The 27855-nt window shown below is 42.2% G+C and overlaps 1 protein-coding gene across 1 annotated transcript in view; it reads left to right on the top strand.

Annotated features, from left to right (window-relative positions):
• The window catches only part of Kiaa1210 (KIAA1210 ortholog), a 36190-nt gene extending 9828 nt beyond the window's left edge, over positions 1–26362 (top strand). Inside the window, exons 4-11 of the mRNA XM_029568832.1 lie at positions 2864–3019; positions 9363–9539; positions 13789–13894; positions 15379–16940; positions 17046–19683; positions 20732–20910; positions 24002–24089; positions 26085–26362. Coding sequence (XP_029424692.1) covers positions 2864–3019; positions 9363–9539; positions 13789–13894; positions 15379–16940; positions 17046–19683; positions 20732–20910; positions 24002–24089; positions 26085–26254 — 5076 coding nt within the window. The 3' untranslated portion in view covers positions 26255–26362. The remainder of the gene's footprint in view (positions 1–2863; positions 3020–9362; positions 9540–13788; positions 13895–15378; positions 16941–17045; positions 19684–20731; positions 20911–24001; positions 24090–26084) is intronic.
• The last annotated feature ends 1493 nt before the right edge of the window (positions 26363–27855 follow it).

The following is a 27855-nucleotide window of genomic DNA, read 5'->3' as shown; positions in this document are numbered from 1 at the left end:
AGGTGACAACACTAAATGAAGGATAATTGATAACAAGGGTCCCAGAGGCCAAGCATGGTGGCACTTTCCCATAATGCTGGCACTTAGGAGACTGAGGAAGGAGGATCACAAGTTCAAGATGTGCCTATTCCACATAATGAGTTCTAGGCCAGCCTGGGCTACATTGTGAGACCCTGTCTCAAAACGACAGACAGACACAGACACGGACATGGACACAGGGACACACACACACACACACACACACACACACACACACACACACAGAGGGTCCTGACACCCAGTGCTGCATCTTTGAGTTCCTTGAGGAGGAAGAGTCCTTGACGGACTCTTAAATGAAATTCACAGCAACTAGGAAATTGTAAGAGAAGAAATTCAGATTCACAGTCGTGTCAGAAATACCAAGATGGAGCCAGTTATTCCCTTCCAGATATTCACCTGCTGGCCTCTTTGAAGTGTTAGGAATGTGTACACTTAGATGAGTTCTTTCTATTTGGTTACAAATAGTTAAGATGTGATAGTGTATTGTTAGCATCTTCCTTCTGTTGAATTGAATTAAGTTCATCATTTTAGAAACCAACCCCCAAAAGCCATTTTTCTCACTGTTCTCAGGCCAAGCTCTTCCTCTGAAGGTGTTCCTTTAAAAATATTTTATTATTTTTATTTTATGTGTCTAAGTATATTACCTGCATGCATGTAAGTGCACCTGTGTCATGCAGTACCTATGGAGGTCAGAAGAGGACTTTGAGTCCCCTGGAACTGGAGTTACAGATGGTTGTTAGCCACTATGTGGGTGCTGGGAATGGAATACGGGTCCTCTGCAAGAGTAATCAGTGCTCTTAACCTCTGAGCCATCTCTCCAGCCCCATCAGAAGCTGCTCTTAAGGAAGTAGGCACACCATCAGTTCTGGTCTTTGCTTTTGAACTTCCTCAACTTGGTTTTCAGCATGAGATCTCCCATTCTTGGCCTTTATAATGAGGAAAATAAGTATGTACAGTGATTAAGAACAGACTATCAATCTGGAGAGACCGTTCAAATTCTTGCCTTGCCACTGATAGAATTATGACCAGTTACATCATCTCTGGAGACTATGTGTCTTATGCTGTGCATAGCCTAAAACAAAAGCAAGTACGTTAACTCCAATGAAGAAAGAATTTTGTCTCATTAATCATTGTAGGCTCAGTTAATAAAATTGGGTGTAGCACATTGTAGGTGTTCATCTAATATTTATTAAAGATAAAATCAAAGATTCCGGTCCACAACAAGTGGACCACACTAGGAATGGTATCTTGAAGGCAAGTGTATCATGGTCCTCAGTCTGAAATTAATTAGTCTGCTGACCAACCCCAACCCAAATAAATAATTTTACCTTTTACAAAGTTAAGGCCAAATCTGTAGATCCTATCATCTATCTATCATCTATCTATCTATCTATCTATCTATCTATCTATCTATCTATCTATCTATCTATCATCTATCTATCTATCTATCTATCTATCTATCTATCTATCATCTATCTACCAATCAATCAATCATCCATCCATCCATCCATCCATCCACCTACCTAACTCCCTACCTACCTACCTACCTCATGCTAGAGATCAAACACAGATCCTCACTCATGCTCAGAAAGTGATGTACTAATGAGCCTCACCCCAGGCTTAATCTCTATTTTTCTTTCACATTATCAAAAAAACCAACATTAATAGGGTGAAGTCAAGATCCAGTCCAGATATTTTTTGGAATAAAAATAGCAAGGATTGTAGTTTGGAGGCCAGTCTATGATCATAACCCCAAGATACACCTCTGTAGAAATTGTACTCCAAAGACATGATCAAAGTTCAAACAAAGATCAGAACTAAGCATGATTTGTAGACAGAATTTGGAAGGAGCTAACACCAAGACTCTGGTTTTAATCAAATAATAAAATGGAAGTTTCTGAGTTTATTTGGGGATTAGAAATAGTATATAGAAATAAACCCAAAGATTAAGCCAAGGTTGCCAGTGTTTGGTTTAAGTAGGTATTAGAAGTGAAGGTAGGGAGATAGGACACTCTTTCCTAGTCCCATTTTAAGGTTTTTTTTAGTAGAATATTATTTATGTATATGAGCACAATGTGAGTGTGCCCACATTTATCTGTGTGAATGAGGGCACATACCAGCCATCATATTCATGTGGGAGTCAGAGGACAGACAACCTGGGGTGTTGGTCCTCATCTTCCATATTTGTTTCAGACAGGGTCTCTTTTTTTTTTCTTTTGTGTACACAGTCTAGTTGGCCTACAAGCTTCAGGGGCTGGTTCTGTCTTTGCCTTCCATCCCACCATAGAAGCATTGGGGTTACAGACACTCCTGATGCCCATCCGGTGTTATGGGGTTCTGGGGATTTGACCTCAGGCCCTCACACTTGCATGGCAAGTTCTTTTACCCAGTGAGCCATCTCCCCAGCCCTTATTATTGTATATTACTTATATATAAATGATTTCATTATGAAAATTTAAAAATATTTTATTTATTATTATTTTTTTTTATTTTTAATGTGTATGATGTATTACCTGCATGTGTGTAAGTGCACCTATGTCATGCAATACCTGCAGAGGAAAGAAGAGGGTGTCAATTCCCCTGGAAATGGAGTTACAGAAAATTATTAGCCACCACATGAATGCTGGGAATCAAACTCGGGTCTTCTGCTCTTAACCACTGAACCATCTCTCCAGGGCTCTCATTATGACATTTTTATATGTCATTTTTTTCTCCTTATTGGCTTGTTAGTGTTTCAACAATTAAAAGAAAAAAACGAAAGAACACAAATCTTGGGGAAAGCACTCAGGTTTGAACTTTTTCCTTCCATTGTCTCCTTTGATAGATTCCACCTCTGCACCCACACAAACCCAGAGTCAGACCCACTGATATTCAAACTGAGACAACCTCTAAGGCTTTTGAAAAAATGCATGTTGGTGATAAGGCACCAAAGAGCCCCAAGAAGCAGTCTTCTCCATATCGTCCATTGACACCAATGAAGGTGAGGATTAGTCCTATCCTGAGGGGCAGGTTCTGGGGTGGCCACCTGTCCAAGACATAATTTCTTGTTCTGTTTTCTCTTGCCATGCCTCAGCTTCAGGGGTAGGACCAGGGTGGTTGCTTGGGGAATGAGCTATCATTTTTGGATTTTAATGTGCATGGTGGGTTTACATCTTCCACCCTGATCTATAAACTAATTAATCAGCATTTTAACTTCTAAACAGTGGAAGGCATTATTTCAGAAACAAAGAATCATTGTGGATCTATTAAGTGATTTTATGAAAATTAAATATTTTTTAACTGAAGAAAAATCCTCTACACTTTTAAATACCAAAATCTTAAAGGTTAGGTCACGTAGCATTGTTTGATAGCTACGTACTCATATGAAAAAGCAGTTGGCACAGGAGAAGGCATGCATGTCTGTGTATTTTGCATGTTTATATCTGCCAACCAAATAATACTCATTAATGATTGGCAAATTAGTAGATTGTATTCATATCAACAGTTCCATTCTCAAAGTAATTTGTGTTTGGCTTAATTAGTTGTTTTGGAACTTAAGGAGTCTTTTAGAGTGTTGTCAAATTTAGAGCAATTAATATTGGGAGCTAACAATAAACAAACATAATTTGTAGTCAAAGAAAAACTCTGCTTTGATGTTAAAATATTCCAGGAAGGCAGCTGGGGGTGTATCTCAGTGGCACAGCACTTGCTTAGTGTTTGTAAGGCCCTGGGTTCAATTCCCAGCACTGAAAAAGAAAAAGACAGTATAAAGAAAAGTCACCTTCGGCTATGGCTACATATGTCAGGGTGATTAGGGTGGGTCCAAAGTTAAAGCACAGGATGGTACTAGGCCAATGGAAGATCATTAATGTATGCAATTGGGTTATGATTATAAGCATTTTCTGCAGAACAACACTAAATCACATGGACTGGGTGGGGCAGTCTGAACTGGTGGAAGACCGGATTAGTGGAGTTACATGCATCCACCATGCTGATGCTGTGTAGTACCATCACTATCTAGGTCCAGAACTTTTTTGGTTCTTCCAAATGGAAACCCAATTCGTGTTAAGCAGTGAATCACCATTCCTGTCTTCTATGAACCCCAGACAATAGCTACTTTGATTTCTATATCTTTACTTTCTTATTTTATGTTATATAAATAGAATGAAATAACATGTAGCCTTTATATACAACTTTTTTCATTTAGTATAATGTTTTCAGTGAGCTCATCCATATTGCAGCATTCCTATTCATGGCTGAGTAATAGTCCTTTGGAGATATCACACTTTGTTTAGCCATTTGTTCACCGATGGGTATTTGTGTCTCAAAACCAAAATAAACCCCGCAAAAATAGAACTGAGTCAAGTCAAGAAAATGTGAATTAGTTGCTGGGCTGTCACCTGGAACGTCAAGTCTTTGGTATTACAATATAATCCCTACCATCCCCAGGCATGAGAGTATCTTAGCTCTTTCTGCTGATTCCAGGCTTATTACTTTGCTGTGGTGAAACAAAGGCTGCACTTAACAGCAATGGTGGCAGTGGCAGCTTCCCAAGAAACAATTATCGACATCTCAGCCAGATCAGCTGGCCTGGGTAGATGATTGTTCAAGCAGATAGATGACTCAGTTTACCCACTGTACCTCCAAACTTTTATATTCCCCAAGCCCCCTCCCTCCAAAAAAAACCCAAACCCAGTTCCTACTGCCTTCTCACTGAGCAACAGGGACAAAACTAAGCAAAGAAGAAAAGATCCAGAGAGGGCACAAAAAGCAACGATTAAATCTACCTCTAGGAATACTTTGCAGGTGTTTTTGTTGCTGCTGTTTCTCTCTCTTCATTTATTTCTTTCAACCTTTGTCTCTCTTCTTCCTCTTTCCATCCCCCATTTTCACTTCCGCCCCTCCCCTGCTCTCTCTTCTAGTCTCTCTCCTGCCTTCTCTGTCCCTCCCTCTCCCTCTCCCTCCATCTCTCTCAACCTTCCAGTCTCCCTCTCCCTCTTCCTCTCTATCTCCTCCCTTGCTCTGTGTATCTCTATTCCTCTACCCTACCCCTCTCTCTCCCACTCTATCTCTCCTCCATCTTTATCTCTCCTCCTTCTCTCTCCCCCTCCCCTCCCGCACTCTCTAACCCTCTTTCTCTTACACTTTCTCTTCCTCCCTCTCTCTCCACATTTCTCTTGCCTTCCCTCCTCCCTTCTCTTTCCATCCTTGTTTCCCCTCTCTTCACATCTCTTCCCCTATTCCTTTCCCTCCCTCTTCCTCTGTCCCTCCCTCACCTGTCAGTCCTGTCCCACATCTCACCCTCTATTTCTCTCTCACACTCCCTCTACCTCCCCCTCCCTGTCTCTCTCTCCATCTTCATTTGTTGCTCCCTCCCCTCCCCACTCTCCTTTCTCTCCCTCTATCCCTCTTTCTACTCTCTCCTTTCTCCTCTATCTTCTCTTTCTCCCTTCTCCCCCATCTATCACCCTCATCTCCCTGTCTATTTCTCCACCCCTCGTTCCCTCTCCTCTCCTTCCCTCTCTCCCTCCCCCTCTCTTGTACTCTCACTGTCCCTCTCCCCCCTCCTCATCCTCCCCATCTCTCACACACTTTTGTCTCTCCCATTCTCTTCCCCTTTCTCTCCCACCTCCCTCTCTACTCTTTTCTTCCACTCTTTTCTCTTCCCACCGTCTCTTGATGCCCCTCTATTCCTCACTCTCTCCTCTCTCCCCCATCTCCCTCCTCTGTCCCTCTTTTTATCTCTTCCTGTCCCTCTCCCATTCTCTATCTCCCTCTCTCCATCCCCCTCTGTTCTCTCTTTGTGTCCCTCTCCCTCTCTCCTCCTCTCTCTCCCTCTCTTGGTCCGTTCCTCATCCATCCCACTCTCCTGCCCTATCTCTCCCTCTCTCTCCCTCCACATCTCCCTCTCCCTTTCCTTTCCTCTCTCACTTCTCTCCCTCCCCTCCTCTTCCCCACCACTTTCTCTCACTCTCTTCCCTCTCCATCTTTTTCTCCCATCCCCCCTCTTTTCTCTCCCACCTTCTCTTTCTCTTGCCATTCTCTCCACCTTCTCCCTCCCTCTCTACCCGACTCCCTTTGTTTCCCTCTCCCAACCTCTCTCCCTCTTCCTCTCCCTTTTACTTTTTCTCTTCTCTATTCCCTTTCTATTCCCCTCCTGTATCCCTCTCTCCCTCTTCCCTCTCCCCTCTCTTCCCCACTATCTCCCCCACTCTCTCTAGCTCTATGCCCCTCTTACTCCCTCTCTCCCTCCTTCTCTCCTTCTGTCCCTCTCTCCCCCTTCCTTTCTCTCTCCTTGGCTCACTCAGTCTCCTCCTCTCTTTACCCCTCTTCTCCCCTCTCTCCCCACATTATTTCCCTCCCTCTCTATCACTCTCTCCACCTCTCTCTCCCTCTCTGTCATCCCTCTCCTTCTCTCCCTCTTTCATCTTCACTCCCTCACCCTCCCTCCTACTCTGTCTCTCACTCCCCCACCTCTCTTCCCTCTCCCTCATTCGTCTTCTTTCCCTGATGTCCCTGACTCTCTCTCCCACATCTCTTTCCTTGTTTCTCTGTCCCTACCTCTCTGTCTCCCTCCTTCTTCCATCCTTCTCTCCATCTTTATCTCTCTCCCTCTCTCTCCCTTTCTCCCTTCTTTCTTCCCCTCTGGTCTCTCTATCTCTCACTCTACCCTTCTTTCCTCCAGCCACTCTCTCTCCTCTCTCCCACCTCTGTTTCCCTCTGTCTCCCTCCCTCTGCATCTCCTCTCTCCTTCTCTATCACCCCTTTCCCAACCTTTCACCCTGCCTCTCTTCCTTCCCCCTCTCTCTCACCTCTATGTCATTCCCTTTCTCTCTCTCCCTCCTCTCTCCCTTCAACTCACTCTTCCTGTCTCCCTCTCCCCCCTTTCCCTCCCCACCCTCCCATTTTCTCACTCTCTCCCTTGCTCTCATGCCTTTCTTTCTCACTCCTCTCTCCTCCTCTCCCTCCCTCTCTCCCATCTTCTCTCTTCCCATCTCTCCCTCTCCCTCTCTCCCCCCTCTTGACTTCCCCGTCTCACCCTCTCCCTCCCAACTTCTGCCTCTCCCTTCCCCTTTAACCCACCTCTCTCTGCCCCCTTCCTCCTCCCTCCCCTTCTTTCTCTGTCTCTTCCCTGATCCCCTCCTCTATCTTTTCCTCTCTCTCCCTCTCCCTCTCCCATGCTCTCTTCACCAGAGGCAGTAGATCCCAGAAATTCAATGGTCATTCAGTCTAGCCAAAATGTTGAGCTCTGAGATCATTGAGAGACCCTGTTTCTAAAATTGAAATGGAGAGTGATAGAGAAAGACACCTGATGTTGACCTCTGGCCTCCATAGGTGCAGTATGGGTGAGCATGTCTGCACTAGCACACATATTACACACACACACATGCACGCACACACACGCACACATGAGAGTCAGAGACAGAGACAGAGAGACAGAGAGAGGCATATACTTCAGTGCTAAAAAATTGAAATAGGTTGTTAGCCAGGGAACTATCGGCAGCTGATCACTACTAGGTGAGGGACAGTTGATCTCCTTTAAGGGAGTGATGCTAGATAGGTTAAACAGACTCCAGTGGATGAATTCACACTGAGGGACATATGGGTACACAAACTTGACTAGATAGGCCTTAATACATATGAAAGAATGCATGAAATCCAGTGGGTGGGCTGTGGGAGGTGCAGCTACAGGAGGGATCCAAATATGATTAAGATGCATTGTATGAAATGCACAAAATTTCAATAAAAATATACATTAAAATTTTAAATAGGTTGGCCATGGAAGGCCTCACTGAGAAGATAGAATTTTTTAATCAAGTAAGGGATCTAACTCCATGGATATGAGGGAATAATGTGCGTAGCAGTGCAAGGCCTTGGGGAGCATGCTTGGACTGTTTGAACAACAGCAAACCAGCAGTGTGTCTGGAGCAGTAAATGGTAGGAAGATGTGGGCAGAGAAGCAACAGGGAGGCATATCGTGTAAGGTTAACAGGGACATATATGTGATCATACACTCCCAAGAGACCAGAACCATAAGATGACCCTAGTGTAAGAAGAAAGTTCAGAACATTACAACAAAAGGCATTATTCTATACACTGAGTATTCAATTAATAATTGAAAGTGATCATACAAGCCAAATAGATAATATTGGGAAGGAGTATTGTATAAATCCTTGGATGACAACTGCATAAAGAAGTTTAAGAAAGGCTTGGGACCACCCTTAATGCTGTGTGGTTGACCTCATATGACAGCTCTAACATCCTTTCCAGTTGATGGAGACAAAACCTGAAAGATGAACTAGGTTAGTCAGCAGCCCGCCCCATTAGCACTGTTCAGCTCCCAGACACTGAAATCACAGGTCATAAAAGAACGATATTTAGAACCAAAATAAGCAGCTGGGGTTACCTCTGCATCTTCATATAATGGTGATGGAAAATGTGAGGGCATATGAATGCTGCCTTTAGCCAAGGGGTCCCTAGCATTGTGAAACACTATTTTGAAAAGGACTTAGTGGGTAAACACAAAGGAAACATTGCATCGTTTGCCTACTGATGGCTGGAAGTGAGACGACTTATCACCTGATGTTCAATGTGGCTTCTGCTAGAAGAAGCCTGCAGGTCATAAAGAGTGGAGGAGCTCTGGCATGTGGAGGTCTGAAAAACACTATATCCAGAACCCCCAAGAGACTGTTTTGAAACTCCTATCAAGGATTCTAACCAGGCGTCCCAGAAACAAATAGTTTGGGGAAATCGAGGCCCATAATCAGGACAAGGTTACAGCCTCTATGACTGTCACACTGGAGGTGGGAGAAGTCAATTCTTTGGGGTCTTCACATCAGCCTTGCACTCATGAATAGTAAATATAAGTAAAGGTAGTGTGCTCACTATAAGAACACAGCTTACAAACAGGACCTATTCCAACTGGGTTTTCTCCATCCAAAACTCCAATACAGTAATCCCAGAGCCCCACACTCACTCACACAGGATGTGTCTCTCTCCCTAAATAGATGCTTTTCTGTTGCTAAGAAGGGTAGATGGGACAAGAGAACATACAAACCTTTGACCTTGTAAACTCTGTTAAATGCTTGTATTCCAATCCTGAGGGCAACTGGGCACCCCTGAATGCTTTCTGAGTAAGGGTGCAACACAAATTTCTTACTGCTTGCTTCCATTTACAAAGGAACCAAAGTGTGGAGTTTAAACAGAAAAGGAAAAGAAAGAGAGCAGTCATTCATGAAATATTTCTTTAGGAATTCTTTAACCAGAAGGAAGCATTTCTAACTTTAAGACCATTGACAGCCTATGTGTGGGTTTATTTCCTTCTTTTCTCCAACTCTTTTAAGAGCATCTCTGAACTAGCATCAGAGCCTGATCAATCAGAGTCCTCTCCAAGCAGCGCCCAGCAGCCTTTGGATTTCAGTACTCCAGCCAGTACACAGAAGTGCTTGGATTCTTCAGCTGCTCGACACAAGATGACTTTAAATCCTCATAAACAAAAGAAGAAGGCCACTTACACAACTGTAAGTCTTTTAAGAGAACCTGGAATAATCTATAAGAAAAGATGAGTCCAACCTATGCTCACTGCTCCTAGGAAATGAATGGGTACAGGTATATTCAACTTTTTTTTGACATTGTGAAGTGCCATCATCATTTATTGAATTACCAAACTATTAGCCTCCCACCCCCCAAATCTCACAGTGTTTTAAATAAACATGTGATTTTGTGTGGGGCCACATTCATAGCTATCCTTGGCCACATATGGCTACATGCAGCCTGCCACAGGTTGGACATGATTGATGGATGATCCATACCCTAAGTAGAGAGGGCAATGTATAGAGCACTGTCCTAGCCTTGATACTCCCAGGGGGTAAGCAAGCTTGCACATGTTGCATGGGACATCCCATTTGGAACGTCCATGAAAGGGAATGTAGAAAGCAGAAATGCTGACTTAACCCTGCAGAATTTGCTTACTGTTTTACCATCTGGAATTCCCCTAGTCTTCTTTGTAGAGGATATTCAAGCCTAGTTTGGATGAGGATTATATTACTTATTAATCACATAAGGCTCATGAGTCACAAATTATAGCACTGTTCCACTCATTTGAAGACCAGTCTTCCAGCAATTCCAAAGGCCTCCTCCACTTGGTAGCCACAGAGCTGTGCTACAGAACTTTCTAGCAAGCAGAGCTAGAGCTATATTTAAAGAAATATATTGAGTTAAATATATGGCAATAGGAGCTGGAGAAATGGCTCAGTGGTTAGTAGTTCATACTGCTCTTGTAGAGGACCCGAGTTCAGTTCCTAGTACCCATGTCTGGTGGCTCACAACTTACCTGTAACTCTAGCTCCAGGGGATTTGACATCCTCTTCTAAATACTGTGGGTACCTGCATTCACACATACACAGACCCACACGCAGACACACTCATATACATATAATAAAAAATAAACCTTTTTAAAAATTAAAAATAACATGGCAGCCGGGTGTGGTGGCACACATCTGTAGTCCCAGCACTTGGGAAGCAGAGGCAGGCAGATCGCTGTGAGTTCAAGGCCAGCTGGGGCTACAGGGAGACCCTGCTTCGAAAAGACAAAACAAAAAAACCCCATGGCAACAGGGCTCAGAAATTCTTTAGTCTGTAAAGTGCTTATCACGAAACATGAGAACCTGAGTTTGATTCCCCAGCACCCATGAAAAAAAGATGGGCATGGTGGCACATGCTTACAAACATGGTGCTGGGAAGGCAGAGATAAGAGGATCCCTAATGGCTCATTGGCCTGCAAACTTAGCCTCCTTGTTAAACCCAAAGCCATTGGTAAACACAAGGCCCTGTCTCAAAAAACAAGGTAAACGGCTCCTGAGAGAGAGAGAGAGAGAGAGAGAGAGAGAGAGAGAGAGAGAGAGCTGACAAGAAAAAGAAATGGCAGCTGATGACAATAAAAAATGACAGAAACAACCTGGAGTCATTTAGTTTAGGAGGCCAGGAATCTTGCTGCCTCAGTAGATCCCTCAGGATGCCACTACGTCATACTCTAGTGTAGTAGAACATGCGCATTATTTGTCCAATTCATCAAGAAATGTTATTATAATCCTCAATTGATATTTAAGAAAACAGGGAACTAGGGCTGGAGAAATGGCTCAGCGGTTAAGAACACTGACTATTCTTGCAGAAGACCTGAGTTTGAATCCCAGAACCCGCATGGCAGCTAACAGGTGTCCATAACTCCAGTTCCAGGTGATCTGACAGCCTCTTCTATCCTCCATGGGCATTGCACGACACGGGTGCACTTACCTACATGCAGGCAATACACACACACACATAAGACAAAAGTAATAGATAAATTACAAAAAAGAAAATAGGGAACTAGCTAGGGGCCGGCAAGATGGCTCAGTGGGTAAAAGCACCTGACACCAAGCCTGACAATCTGAATTATATCCCTAGAACCCACATGGTAAAAAGAGAGAACTCACTCTTGCAAGTTGTCCTCTGCATATAGATACACACACACACACACACACACACACACACACACACACACTGAACTGCATGCACACATGGCTATGTGCACATGAACACATTAAATAAATAAATATAGTAAAACTTTAAAGAAAATAGAGAGCCAATGATTTTGTAAAATATTTTCAATAAAAATTAAGAGTGGCATGGTGGCACATGCCTTTAATCCCAGCACTTGGGAGGCAGAGGCCGGTGGATCTCTATGAGTTCAAGGCCAGCCTGGTCTACATAGTGAGTTCCAGGACATCTAGGGCTACAGGGAGACCCTGTCTCAAAAAGACCAAAAAAATTAAGAGTCTAAATAAAAGGATGTGTCAGTTGAAAAATTAACTCTTTAAACAAGCAATTTCTTGAGTATTTTGGGCTAAAACTAAGATATCTAAAATCACAGACAGGTGCCGGGCATGACGGCACATGCCTTTAATATCAGCACTCAGGAGGCAGAGGCAGGTGAATCTCTGTGAATTTAAAGCCAGCCTGGTGTACATAACAAGTTCTAGGCCATCTGGGGCTGCAGGGAAACCCTGTCTCAAAAAACAACAACAAAAAAAATCACAGATGGAAGAGATGAAAAGATTGTGTAGCACATTTTATAGGGACAGACACTTTAATGTACAAAAATTCAGGTACTCAACCAAAATTGTCCCTACCTTAGACATCTCAATTTTACTTTCAAAAATGGATGAGGGTTGGAGAGATGGCTCAGGAGTTAAGAATACTGACTGCTCTTGAAGAGGACCTGGGTTCGATTCCTAGCACCCACATGGCAGCTAACAACCATCCGTAACTCCAGTTCCAGGGGATTCAATGCTTTCTTCTGACTTCAGTGGGCAATGCACAATACAGATACACTTACATACAAGGAGGAAGTACATTCATACACTTAAAATAAAAATAATAAATAGTATTTTTTAAAACATGGATGAAATATGAGTTGAGAGGGCAGTTACAGGAGTAGGGGGACCTAGGTGGCAAACCTATATATGCATTATGCTCCTGGAGACCTCGCCACAACTTGGGTGACAGGGTATTGACAATGAAAGACTTCATATAACCCTTCTGGAATTCTGCTTTCTACATAGCCTACTTGAGCAAAGGTCTGAGCAGCACCTTCTGAGAAGGCCAGAACATCTACTTTGTCCCTGTGACTCTGTCCCTGCCACATGAATGCATATAAATACACCTGGAATTCTTCATGGTACAAGGACCACCACTACTTTCTTCCTGAAAATCTCACAAGAGTCCTGACCTTGATTCATGATATTAAGGATGTAGATACAGAGTGTTAGAGAACAACTTGTCCAAAGTCACCCAAATGGTAAATAATAGGGAAGAGATTTGAATCTGGTTCTAGTTTCATCTGACCTCATTTACTCAAAATTAAATGATTTGAGCCACGTTTGTTTGCACAGGTATTTAAAAATATTTATTATTTTTAGGTGCATGAGTGTATTGCCTGCATGTATATAAGTGCACCCATGTTGCTCAATATCTGCAGAGGTCAGAAGAGGGCATCGGATCCCCTGGAGCTGGACTCAAACCCGGGTCCTCTGCAAGAGCAACCAGTGCTCCTAACCACTGAGCCATCTCTTTAGCCCCTGCACAAACATTTTGAATGGAAGTTTAAAGAAGTTTATTTTAGCCTTTAGATGTTTGTCATAAGGACTCATGCTAAGCATATTCCCAACACTGCAGTGTGCAGCTACTCTGCTATTCCCAGAGCATCACTATAATAATAAGAAAACTCTGTTCCCTACTAAACCAGTGTAGGGGTCTTTCATCTTTTTTCCATCTTCCCACCCAAAAAGACCCCAGTGCAATTTGTTCTCTTGAGCTGGAGAAAGGCATATGTAATTCACGCTTTCACTAAATTTCCTGAAAATAAGCCAAATAAAATTTGAATATGGTTCATGGTCCAAAGGAGTAAACCTGAAGATTTTAATGTTGCCAAGATGCATGATTATTGTCAGGCCCAGAAGCCTCATTTTCAGACTTATGGCCTTCCAGTGGGATTCAGAAGTGTTTTAGAGTGATCCTATAGCATGTCTTTGGAGAATAGGAACTCCAGATCTGGATGAATCACTTCCAATAGGTAAATGATCCCCCACGGTCCTCTTGATGGATGTCTTTGGAAATAATTTCCGTCTTCATAGGTATTGTTATTAACCTAGCATGAATGAGCTTTTCTCCAAGGACCCCTGAGGAGCACGTCTGTTAGATTCAAGCTCTTAAAACAAAACACCTTTGTTTTAGGTGAAATCAAAGCAGGAAGAACCACACCTTCCAGGGATTTCTAAAGAAAAGGCTACAACCAAGTCAAAACAGGCTGACCAAAAGGAGAAGAAAAGAGATGGCACAGGTTGGTACATCTTCACTGTCACTCAGAAACGTGTATCACAGGCTTCACTGCACAGAGCAGTGTGGCAGGAGCTACAGACAAGAAGGCCCCAGGTCTGCTGCCCGTGATCCTCTTAGGGCTTTCAACTTAAGATGCACACAAGTGTAGTCCAGGATTCTTTATCTAAATTGGCAAATTAATACTTGTGTAGGATTTAGAGAAAGATCACACATGGGTTTGTTTCCTATCTAAATGCATTTCTAACCAGAGAGGTGTTGTTTGTAAATGTGTTCAGTCCTTTCAGATTAATGTACATGATGAATTCTGCCCTAAGCCCAGAGGTGTGAATGCAGCTAGTGAGGTGCCATTCATCATTCTTCAAATTCAACAACAGAATAAGAAAGGAATAACCGGATTGGCCAAAAAAAATTTTTTTAGTAGATGTTACCTTTCTCTTCCAATACAGAGCAAGTGCTTTTGTATTCCCAGTGAGACCGGTTCCCATATCCATGGCTACAAGGGCTCTGCACTACTGCAGCCAGGTGTTCTTGGCAGCTACCATCTATCCAATTTCCAAACAAATGCCACTACAGTGAAAAATTTGTGTGTTTGTATGTGTGCACAGGTGGATTTTGACTTCATCTAACTGCAAGCTAATTTCATGCAATACTTTATAAAATAAACTTTTGGTTCCATCAATTAATTTGAGCAGTTATTTCAGAGTTTTGTCACAAATGATTTTACATGTGGGTTCAGAGACAGGGTATCCTTAAACACATTTTCCCAAGGAAAACACCCCCCCCACAAAACTTGCAAAGAAGGAAGAGAAGCGGGGAGGGAGAAAGGAAGATAGACTAAGAAAGTAATCTCATGTCATGCAATGCCACAGAGGTCAGAAGAGGGCGTTGGATTCCCCTGGAACTGGAGTTAAGGACAGTTCGTAGCCACCACGTGGATGCTGGGAATCAAAACCCCGGGTACTTTGCAAGAGCAGTCAGTGCTTTTAACCACGGAACCATCTGTTTAGCCCTGTAATCTATATTTTTATACTTGTGTCTTTCATACACAAAACTGAGTCAATACCCATAGGGGCACATACCTTGGATGGTGTTCCACAAAAAGGGCCTGAGTCAGAACATAACCAGCTCTTCTCAGTGCTGTAGGCTGCATATGAAACCACTAGGTGGAGCTAGAGATTGAATGACTGTTGAGGGAAGAAAAGCCACAGGGGGTCTGCCACCTGGAGATGGAATTAAAAAGAGAAAGCAGCAGTCTATACCCCTGCTACCTACCATGTGCTGGACTTGATGCAATTGCTGGTGTTCAAAGTATTGCTTTGCATATATTCAAAGAACTGGTTTGCATGTGTATCACTCTCTCTACTGCATAGCTGATGCTTCTTCATAATAGGGAATTAGGTAGCAAACATAGTCAGGGAAGAGTCTCCTTCTTTCAGGAAGGCTAAAGCACATGCATTTCTCCTTTCCTTTTCGTATTTTCCACAGGAACCTCAAACCAGGAGCAGAGCAGCAAAACTGCGAGTCAGGAAAAGAGAACACATGATCAGGCTCCAACTACACATGTTGCCATAAGCACAGAGTACTCAATTTTAGAAGGAAATGGCAGAAGACATAGAAGGACAAAAGATGAGTGGGGATACATAGAAAGAGGCCTCTCACAGTCCACTCAAATGCATGATATGGGTCCTAAAGCTAAGTTCACACCTACCGAAATGAAGGCTTCTGGGGAGCACTCTTCCATGGAACATGTAATGGAAAAGCAAGTCACAGGGCAGCTCACAGCTCCAGAGGCAGAAACCACTGCTTCTCAGAAGGTGTTTTCAGATAAAAGAGATATTGAAAGAAAAAGGGCAGATTTAGAAACCAAAAGAGGATCAGCAGCACAACCTATCCCTCAAGATGTGGAAGGGTCCATGGCGAGTGTTCCACCACCACACCATGGAGATGAGGCTTCTGGAACCAAGAAGATAAAAGATAAAGCTTATTTCTTGCCATGGGCAGGAAGTCGTACAACCCAGGAAGAGACCACAGTCTCAAGGGCGGCAGAGGCCCAGCTTCATATGCATCCTTCTAATATCTCGTCAGAAGAGGAAGAACCATCCAGACCTGGTTTGCACAAATTTCACTCTAGAAAGGAGTTAGCCTTGGATGCCCCAAGTGTATACAAAGAAAAGCATCACAGAAATGTTTTACAGACCTTTCCAAGAAGTGCTTCCAGAATGACAAGTACTACAGCACAAGGTAAAGTTTCCATGAAGAGGTGGCCTCAGAGAACCTTTTCCCAGTCCTTGACACAGTCTAAAGAAAAGGAAGCCTCCTCAGAGTCGAAGAGTACTTCAGAGTACGAGAGTAGTTCTGAGGTACTGCTGGTTCCTGGACAGTCTTCCCAAGCCACGCGGAAGCCTAAAGATAAAGAAATCCTCCTTAAAACAAGAAGTTTAGATACGGTACTGAGCAATATAGAGCAGCAGGTGCCTCTTGAATATTCTTCCCAGTTCGTAGGAAAACCTAAAACTGAAGAAGCCTCCTCAGATCCCCGAAGTTCTTCAGAAGAGCACAAAAGTTCTGCAGAAGTGACATCTGGTCACTCTTCCCAGTCCTTGGAGTTTGAAGAATGCTCAGACTCAAAACGTTTTATCATGGCTTCTGTCCCTGAAGACCAGCTGGCCCCCAAAAGCCATTTCCAGGCCTTACAGGGGTTTGAAGAAAAAGAAGTCTCCACCAAATCAAGTAGTTACATTGAGAAGTACAAAAGTTCTGAGGATATGAGCAGCTCAGAGGGAGATCAGCCTCTTGAGCACCCTAAGCAGCCTAAGCACAGAGGCCAAAACAAAGTGTCCTTGGTTTCCAAGAGCACTTCAAAAAAGTGGAGTGTTTCTGGCAAGATGAAGCCTTCCGGATACCCTTCTCCACCCACCGTGAGTCCTACTATTCAGCAGCAAGCCTCTACTTCAAGGAGCATTTCTACAGGAGAGAGCCAAGCTGTGGAGCCAGTGCCACCCAGCCACACTGTGAAGTCATGGATGAATCCTAAATCTGAACGTGAGGCCTTTGCAGATCCAGAGAGCATGGCTGATGATGGAAACACTTTTATGCAGCCAGTGCTTCCCAGAAAGATTTCTAAGCACCTAATAAGGTGCAAAGTTGAGCAGGACATCTCAAATCCAAACAGCACAACCATGGAAGAAATTGTTTCTATGGAGGCACCACCTCCCCAACATCATTCTCAGCCTCCAACCAGACCAATATTTGAGCAAGAAGTCTCTTCAGGCCCAGAGATTGCTATTGTTGAGGAAAGCCTTGATACCCAGCCTCCCAGATATTCTCCCCAACCCTCAGTGAGACCCAAAATCAAAGAAGTATCTTTGGGTGCAGAAAGTGCTGCACTTAAGAAAAGTGTTCCTATGGAGCCCTTGTCTTCTAAGAAACATCCTCCGTATCAGAAATCTGCTTCTGAGAGAGGTATTTCTCTGGATCCAAGGCCTCATGCACATCTTTTCAAGCCATGGGTGAAACATCAAGCAAATCAACCGCTGCCTTCATTGCCAGAAAGCATAGCTGTTGAAGAGGACAGCTCTATGGAGCCTCTGCTCTCTCATCTTTCTCAGTCTATGATACAACCTAAAGTTTACCAAAGTGTGTCTTCAGAATATGAGAGCATTGCTGCGAAGGTCATTTCCACAAACCCATTGCCTTCTTCCCAGGCCTTACCAAATCCTCAAGGCCAAGAAATCTCAGAAAGCACCTCTGTTGAAGATGCTACTCTGATGGAACCGCTGTCTCCTTCTCAGCCTTTAGTGAAGACCAAATCCCAGCTGCAGATGACCAAAGATTCAATGAGCACCTCTGCCCATAAATTTAAACACGTCTCTGCAGTTACAGAAAGCTCCGAGGCTGAGGAGAACATTTCTGTGCAGCCAGTTCCTCCCAGATGCCCTTCACAGCCAAGGCCAACCCCTACATTTGAGCAAATCTCTGACTCCCCAGACACTTCATTACTTCCCAGAATTCCCCCTAAGCTCTTGATGGGATCAGTAATCAAGCAACCAGTCTCTGAAAAGTCAGTGAGTACTTCTGCACCGCAGAGACGCTCTGTGGAACCAATGTCTTCCAGATTCCCTTCACAGTCAAGAGGAATCCCTATGTTCAAGGAGGGAGTATCTGCAGATCCAGAGAACTATATAGCAGAGGACAGCACGTCTGTGAAGCTGAGGCCACGCAGACATCATTCTCAGCCCCCAATGAGTTCAGAAGCCAAAGAAGTTGCCCCAGGTTCAATGAGAGCTTCTGGAGAATGGAGTGGTCCTGTGGGGCCAATGCCTTCAAAATACCCTTCTCAGCTATGCCTGGGTCCTGAATTTGAGCAGAAACACTTTTCAAATCCAGAGGGTGTTGCCACAGAAGAGGGCATTTCTAGGGAGGTGCAGCTTTCCAGACATCCCTCCCAAGCCATTATCAAACATAAAGTCCTTAAAATAGCCTCAAGTTTTGAGGGTTCTGCTATTAAGGGAAGCAGTTCTTGGAAGCCGCTTCCCCCCAAATGTCCCACCCCATTCTTAATGAGATCGAAAGTTCAAGAGCTGACCGCACGTCTAGAGAATGCCACTGCTCAAAAAGACAGCTCTAAAAAACCACAGCTTACTAAAGCTCCTTCCAAGACATATGTGAAGTTTATGGCAGAGCAAATCTTTTCAGAGAGCCCTCCCGAGGACACGGCCATTTATGCAAAACCTCTGCCTCAAAGTCACCCTCCCAAAGGTTTGATAAAGCCTAAACGTGAGGAGCAAGAATTCTTATCTCACTGGGGTGATGATTCCAAAGGAGACATTCTTTTGAAGAAACTGCCTATGAAGCATCCTTTCCAGTCATCTGGAAGGCCTGAAGAGCCAGAAGAAGCTCTGTCGTATTCCAAGAGTGTCCCTGTGAAGTGGAGCAGTTCAAAAGGTCAGATGTCTGCGAGGGAGCTCTCCCAGCCATTGGAGATGCTTGAGTACAGGCAGGAAGCCTCACTTTCTGTCAGTTATCCTGAAGATTGGAAGAGAGCTGAAGGACAGCTGCCTTCCACACAGCCTTTTCAAGCCTTAAATGTGTCTGAATTGCAGCCACCCATTTTATCAGCAGCCTCTGTGAATGTTCCTGTGGAATGGAGCCCTCCTGAGGAGCATCTGACTCCCAGTCAGCCTACTCAGGCTTTCAGAATCTCTGAGTATCATAAGCAACATGTTTTTCCAAGTTCCACCAGTGCTGCTGCTGAAGGAACCACTTCTGAGAAGGGTAGTGGTAGCAGGTACATGCCAAAAAGCTCAGCTTCTCCAAAGAAAACCAAGGAACGCATCCAAGCCTTTGAAGAGCTCATTAAGAGCACCCCAACTTCTACTATCAAACCTGGCAAATTCACTGCTGTTCCTACCCAGAAAGCATCTATTTCTAGGGACATTTACTTTAAGGAGGAAGTTCCTAAGAGTCCTAATGGAGATAAGAGTCCTCCAATCCTAAGCACCAGCAAAGCTGATATAGAAAATGTCTTTGGAGTCCGACTGAGACCAGTCCTCCCACGGAAGAGTGAGAAAGGTTATGAGAAAACAGAAGATGTAACCCCACCTCCTTCGGTGCCCTTTGGCCCAATTTTATCCTTAATAAACAAAGAACAGAGCATGAGAAAAAGTTCTTCCCAAGGGTTCCATGGAACCTTGGAGAAGCCCAGCTCAACAGATAGCTTTGCCGAAAAGCTGCAGGGCAGACTCAAACCAGAAGGCAGTGTCAAGAAGCAAGGAGTTTACAGGCTTCCAGGTGAGAGTTCTGTCTCTCCAGATGGCAAATAGGTACCAATTAGAGGGAAGAACTCTAAGGCAAAGCCTTAGAATAGATGGGCCTTGAAGTCTATTTTAGCCTTCCAACTGCACTGTTACTTTGATAGGCCTGGTTTGTGAATTTGGAGGTGGGATGGTGCCCCATTCTGCATTAATAGATTTGGAGGTAACTCATTTTGAATCTTCCTTTTCCCACAGAAGCACCAGTCAGAATATCTGTTTACTTCCCATTAATAGGCACATGATCATCTCCCCTTCCTTCTCCATCTGTCTGATATACATAATACTTTTGGGCGGAATCTTGTGCTTTCCTCAAAATAATTTTCCTGCTATTATGTCCCTTTTAACAAGCACATGCATCACTAAAATCTGGCTCATTAAAAACAGTATGTTCATACTCTTAGCCTAAAGATCTCAATTTACTGTAAATACGTGTACTTTCCTGGCTTCATTCACCTTAAATGCCTCCTTAAATGCCTAAGAATCCAGAGCAAAGTGGACTTTTGAGTATTACTCTCTCCTAACACCTTTGAACCTTCACTTCTGTCCACATACAATCTTGTCTGTACCTCTGATCACACTTATATCACTACACCACCACACACTTTCATGAGGGATAAAAAAGTAACAAATTCTATATGATTTTCCTTAAAGTTGGATGAATTACATTAATGGTCTGAGCCTCTAACCTCTTGGGAAATTTCTCAGCCCACCTGTCAACTATTGTCTTGCTCTGATTTGGAGATGGGAAGAGGGACAGATAAAGGAAGTAAAGGGTTCACTAAGGGACAGTATGCCCACTTTTATGTATGGTTACTTAACTATTCAAGGAACTACTGGCTTTCCAGGTTGTAGGATGGGTACAAAAGAGAATAGCCCTTCTTTAATTGGTACTTTTTTCTTTTCTTTTTGGTTTTACAATGAACAAGGGTCCTGTTTATTTAGAACATTATTATGGGCAAACTCCAACCAAACTGAAGACCATTCCTGCCTTGCCTCGGTTCTAATTTCTTTCATTCCTTTCTCAGGAAAGCCCCCTGGATCAAAGTCAGATTATACCACTACAGAACCATCTTGGATATCCATGGCAAAACAGAAGCAGAGGAGCTATGGGGAAAGACCTAGGAGCAGAGCTGAAGCCAGGGCTGAGACCAAGGAACCTAGATGTGAGGTAGCATATGAGCTAACCCTGCAAGCACTAGAAAAGGTTGGTGGAGTCACTAAGTTCCATTGCAGCAATGCCAGACATATGCCAGCTACATGCTGCCCTCTCTGTTTGGGAGCAAGGAAGGAAGGAAGGGTCCTAATTTTTACCACCACCATAAAAACCAGTAACAGAAAAGAATAAAGATAACCACTGGGATAAAAATTGAATGACTATGCCTATAAGTATGTGCATATGATTTTTATAACTTTAAATCAAACTATAAATATATAAATATAGTAGGTCCCTGTAACCGCAGAGGATACATTACAAGAGTTCCTGTGGCTGTGTATAACTGCATATAGTAATGAATTATTAAACACTTATGCACTGTGGTTGTAGTTTTTCAAATCTGAGCTTCAAAACCAGCATTCTTCCCAATTTCAAAATTAGAAGATTTGTTCTTATCATAGATTTTAGCAACTTTAGTACAAGATTTTTTTTTCTTTCCTTAGTATGTAGAGAATTTTTGCCTGTTCAACTAATGGAAGCATTTTATAGGTCCTCTCTCTTGTTTTGTGATGGCCAGCATCAGTACTCCTGCACTTTCCAGGGCCATTACTAAGATAAATAATGGTTATTTTAACACAAGTAGTCTGATACCATCACAGGCCATCAGATACTTAAGACAGCTAAGTAACAGACAGGTAGCATTAGGATACACAGTGTCGGGATGCTGGACAAGATGACTCACAACACAATGGGTATGGGATAGAATAGTGCTCAATTTGTTAATTGTTTATTTGTTGAACTTTCCATTTAATATTCTTGCGTTGTGGCTGACCATGGATAACTAAATCTGGAAAGTGAAACCGTGGAGAAATGGTGACCACGTAGTTTCTTTTCATCCAACATTTCATTTATGAATGTTTTTCCATATCAGTCCCTAAATATTTACATTTATGTGTTGATGTCTGTATTTTTATATATTGATTTGGTTTAGTTTAGCACCTACTCATAAGTTTTTAAATGTTACATAATAGACTAGATGTGGATCAGAGAGCATGGAATGATGCCTTGCTTTCTTCTTAGAAAAACTACAAAAAACTGACTCAAGAAAACATTAAATTTACACACACATACATACACACACACACACACACACACACATAAGGGTCTAGAATTTTAAGTGTTTACTAAATTTATTGAGGGAATTGTGGATTAATTTAACTTTTTGCTTTAAGGATCTTTTCTTTTATATCATTGGTATTTAAGTGAAAGAGAGATCATAAAAGGGTAAAGTCCAATTTAGTTAAATCTTATGTCAGGGGGAAAATAACCCTAGTATGTATAAACTCATTGATTTGAAATAATTGTGTAGAGGTTAATTTAAAAGGCCTAAATTATTATAGGCCTCAAAGTATGTCTGTTAAACACCCAAGGTTAGTTCCGCCAGTCTGGTATTTTTAATTACTGTTTGTCATGTAGATATAATAATTTGGTCAGAGGGACATAAAGGACACTTTTTGCTCCTTGCCCTCCTAGGTCGACTAGTTCCAGGGAACTATGAGAATCTCTCAAAATGTCCTATAATGGTGGTCGGTCACCTGTCCTCTTGATCAAGGAGGCCGAGGAGACCCCACCAGATGGACTTGAACCAGTGTCCAGTCTATAAAGAGGAGGGTCAACACAGAGGAATCATTTCCTTCATGCTTCCAAGTGAAGCCAACCATGGTTGAGCAGGACCTTTGACTTATCTTCACATAGGCAGAACTGGTAAAAGAAAGGAGCCAGGGGCTCCTCCCAAGCCCATGTGACCCCTGAGGAACAGATCCTCAAATGACCTTAAGAGTAAAAATAAATCGGTTTATCTGGACCAAATGTATGGCCTTAAACACCAAAAAGGAAAGTATAACCAAAGATTAAAGGGGCCAATATAATTTCATAAGAGACCATATGTATACCTAAAGGCAACATAACAAGCAACAATGCCAGACAGGCGATACTTTCTTTTGAGTTGTTGGCCGGGCGGCCAAAGGGATTCCCAGATAGTAACCCAGCACAGATCTGGGAAAATGAACAGCAGACCCCAATCTTATCCAAAGGAATATTGACAACTTATTACCGCTAGATGAGGAACAGCTGACCCTCCTAAAACAAAGCCCTCTAGATAGGCTGACTAGATTCACGAGAAGGGTAAGTAGTGGGGAATGACTGGGGGTGCTGACAACACAGCAGACAGTAGCAGGGATATCAGAGTATAAGGGATCTAGTGGGGGCAGGGAGGCTATAGGAGGGTGCTGTCTGGGAAGTGGGTGTAAAAAATAAATAAATAAATAAATAAATAAACAAATAAATAAACAAATAAAAATTTTAAAAAGGCCTAAATTATAAAAAGGTTTTAAAGACCTACAGTTCTGGGCAGGGAAAATGGCTCAGTGGTTATTACTTTTACAGAGGACCCGGATTTGATTCCCAGCACCTACATGGCAGCTAACAACTCTCTTTAACTCCAGTTTCAGTGGATCCACTGCCCTCCATGGGCATTTCATGACATGGGTGCGATACACTCATACATGTAAAATAAAAATAATTAAAAGAAAATATTTTTTAAAGACCTACAGTTATGTCGTTTCCTAATGGAAAAAGCACTTCTTTGTGAAGGTGACTGATATAGCGACAAGTAGAAAGCAGAAATCCTACAGAGCTTACTTCAGTGAACTGATCGTATTTGTCCTTAACTATCACATTCTGTTAGCTTACTGTTAGGTGGTGGTAGAATGCTGGAGACGATTGTGCTCAATCTAAATAATTATTTTATTTATACCATTCGTATAATTACACAACCTTTTCTTCCAAGTCTAAAAGGTGTTAAACTTGAGCCAACTTAGATTTTGTTAATAATAATACATTCCAAAGCCAAAGAACTCTATTGCTGCCCTTTCTTGTACAGTGATATATAATCTATATCTATATACTTCTATCTAGATGTACTTCTGCATCAATATCTATATGTACATTGTTTATCTTATTATTATTATTACTGTTGACCATATAGTACCCAGGGCAGGGCTTGCACCATGTGATCACCTAAGTAATTTGCTGTCTTTATTGTCAGAACTTACAAGGGTTTCACTTTCATTTTGTATTACAGGAAATTGAAGACCTACCAAGAAGATTTTCTTCCTCTGTCCCTGCACAGGATAGGCTACAGACAAAGCAGCCTAAATCTGAAATATCAGGTAAAGGCATAAATTCTGATCCACCAAAAATAGCCCTGGAGGAATTTTGTGAAACTTTTGTGGTTTCAAGATAAGTTAATACATTTCTCTTATTATATAAATCAGTTTCATGAGTTTCTTGTGTCCCATGAGAAAAAATAGGTATTAGGTCATTTTAGGAAAATCTAATTGTTATAACTAATGTAAGTCCAGTGGGAAATATCTAGAGGCATTTCTAGTCTTTCACTTCACTGAAGAAATTGTCAAGGCACAAAACTGTGGTCATTCCCTTAAACAGTCTGTGGCTAGGTATGCAATAGGAAAGTGACAAGTTACTTTCCAGCAAAGCAGTGTTTTCTTACCTACTATATCCTCAATGAAACTGTTAAAAATATCCACTCTCAAGGCCCAATACCATTGAATCATTTTTTAACTATTTAAAAGTCTTGTTTCACACCCTCCATATTCTGAGCAGGCATGTGACGTGTGGGGAAATATGGACAGTTGAAAAAAATTAACAGGATATAATAGACTATGACCACATCAAGATGCGTGCTTGACTATTTCCAAGGGTAATATACCAATGTCAACTACTGTCTGACATGCACAGTCAAAAATAGGATGGACTTCTGGGTGGACATAGTCATGATAAAGTACAATAAAAGATGAATTTTACATTCTAAACAAAAGAATGTGACCTCATCAGTGAGAGTTGTATGCCAGAAGGATGTTCTCATCAGGGGCAGAAAGAAAAGCAGATGGATTTACATTTAACCTTGTCTTCTCCATCAATCACCTTCACAAAGAAATTAGACTTAGAAACTCAGGAACCCATTGTTTGTCCACGAAACAGCAACCATTATCCTGTTCCATGCCTCATGGGCAATATACTCCTGTCACGTGGTTCTCAACTCTCCTAAACATCAGAATCACCAGTAAGCTTGTAAAAACGACAGGTGGCCCTGCTCCCATCCCTACTGATTCTAATTCAGTTGGTTCCAAGAATGCCATGAGCATTGCTCTTTTGTGTTTGTGGTTTTTCATTGACGTGGCTGTTGTTGTTTGGCTATGTAGGCCAAGTAAGAGCATCAAACTCCTGATCCTCCTGTTTCAGCCTCCCAAAAACTGGGATTATAGGTATGTGCCACCATACCCAGATACATTGGCATTTTTAAAAGAGCCCTGGGTAATTCTAATGTGTAACTAGAATGGAAAGGCACTGGTTTACTCTAAGCCACTGAGTTAATAAACCATATAATACGATGAAGGAGGGAGTGGAGTTGGGAAATAGAGCAGTCTGTTAGGCAAGGGTAGTAGGCATAATATTGTTTAGCATGGACTTTTATAAGGTGGATCTATTGAATATTCAGTCATTTAATGTCATACAATATCATAGATTGGCAAAAAAATTTGAAATTTATAAAAATGAATAGATACAGTACGTTTCCCTTTTAGTCTGAGTTGGAAAGTGTCAGAAAATTAGAGCTAGAGACATGGTTCAGTGGTTAAGAGCACTGGCTGCTCTTTCAGAGGACTTAGGTTCAGTCCTCAGCACCCTCAAGGTGGCTCACAACCATCTGTAACTTCAGTTTCAGGGAATCTAAGTCCCTCTTCTGGCCTCCCTGGGCATTGTGCAACATGGGTGCACTTACATACATGCAGGCAAAACACTCATACCCATGGAATAAAAATTTTAAAATTCAAAACAATTTTAAAGTGAAAGATAATCAAATAATAACCATCAAAAGATTGAATGTTACAACTACAAGATTTATGTCTCAGCCCGTCCCATGTTTGTAGCCACATCCGTGCTGATTTTACCCCTGTGACATACTGATTACGACATTACCCATGCACTGACTTTTAGAAGCCTGACTTCCAGAGATCAGGAGTTAGAAAGTAATAAGGGCTGGGTGATCAGAGGAAACGTGAAAACATGGTGAATGTCATTTTATCTTTTAAACATACTCTAGCACCTCTGGGGTTTCTTATTTGTGTTATTTGCTGTGATTCCAGTTGCATTTCAAGATCAGAGGATGCTTCGCAGCCCATTTACTGGGGAAAGAGATACCAAGAGATCTTTAAATCTTCCACCCAGATTCCAACAGCCTGAGGAGCCTGTCTGGTTCTCCATGGCCCAGAAGAAAGCCAAGGCATGGAGCCACATAGCAGAGATCATGCAATAAGTAGCTTTTGGGTGGAGCATCCTATTTTCAGTGATAACTGCAAATAGCTATGGTAATCTCATGTAATAATCTTTACTAGGACCAGTTTTTATTAAGTAAAATAATCTTGGATATAGGACTTAACACTTTTAATTATCTGAGTAAAATAAAAGCCATAAATATCTTTTTGTATAGACACTGCCAACATCCTCAAATCCAGCATTTTCACCATTAAAACTGTGCTGTAGAATGTGAATTCATTAACTTTAGTCAATGTGCCTTAGAAGGAAGACAGCAATCATATTTTGCTACAGCAACTAAAACATTTTTATCCCAACCCAATAAATTAATTTTAATGAGGAGTCAAGTGATTTAGCCTAGAGATTGGCTTTTATGTTTTATAGGCCTAAATAAATGCTGAATTATGTGGTTGAAGAGCCAAGTTTTGCAAAGGCTTGGAGAAGGTACAATGAAAGGGTCAATTCTAGGTTTGTAAGAAAAATTTTGTACAAGTAATCCACTCATCAGCCCACTACCCCTTGAAACAGCTTCCACATATCCCTGGTGACACCCCAGTGCTTTTAACTTGGGTGATAGTAGCATGTGCCCGTCCTACCTGTCACTGACTCCCTATGGGAAGATCATTGTTTGCATGTTATTCTACTACTCTATATGGTTCTCAAGCCAGAAATAAAGAAGCCAGGATCCAAAGTATAGGGGCCCTGGAGTATCAGTCACGTTCACCAGAAGTTAAATATCCTTTTCATTTAATCAATTTTTTTCTTTAAAAAATTTTTTTTTGAGATATGGTCTCCTTGTAGCTCCAGCTGGCATGGAACTCCCTATGTAGACCAGGCTTGCCTTTATCTCACAGACAGCTGCCTGCCTTTGCCTCCCAAGTGTTGGGATTAAAGGTATCCAACACCATGCTTAGCCCTAAAAGTTTTAAAAATTAGCTTAAAGGCAGCAGGTTTCTTTATGACATTTTCATACATACTTAGTTTTTGTTCAACCTGCACCTGGCCCTCTCCTTTCCCCCATCTCTGTCTCCCATCCCCCATCCCTACTTAACCCCTCCTACCCCTGGTGGTCCCCCTTCCATTTTCAAATCCTACCCATTTATTTTAATCCTTGAGTCCAGCAAACATTAAGAGAGAGCTCCTTTTAGCTGCCTTAACACTAAACCTAGTTCATTTACTTAGAAACTAAAGAATATCTACTTCCCTCACTTTGTGCCTTCTTTGCTTAAACAGAAATGCAGCCTTGGACATCTTTCTGTGGCTTTATATTCTGAGCAGGATGAGGCCCCATGTAAAAAAGTTGTCTAGAAAACCAATGGGATTCTCAAGCTAATTTAAATAGTTGATGCTGAGTTTTGCTGATGATGGTACAATAACATACTGTAAGCCACATGCTGGATTGTCCATTTACTTTGTAAAGCATTCACTTATTCTGATACTGTAGCTTTGCTTTTTTGATAATGTTAAGTTTTTAATTGATTGAATTTCCATTCCCTGTTTGGTCCCATAGTGAATAGCTCATTTAAATAGATGTTTCTAACATAGGAGTAACTCCAGTAGATTAACCCTAACAGCACCCTTCCCCATTTTTGACTGCACCTC

This window comes from Nannospalax galili, unplaced genomic scaffold, assembly GCF_000622305.1.
Source record: "Nannospalax galili isolate Female #2095 unplaced genomic scaffold, S.galili_v1.0 scaffold311, whole genome shotgun sequence".
Taxonomy (NCBI): Eukaryota; Metazoa; Chordata; class Mammalia; order Rodentia; family Spalacidae; genus Nannospalax; species Nannospalax galili.
Note: the sequence above shows the minus strand (reverse complement) of the source record. Positions and strands in the feature narration are given on the sequence as shown.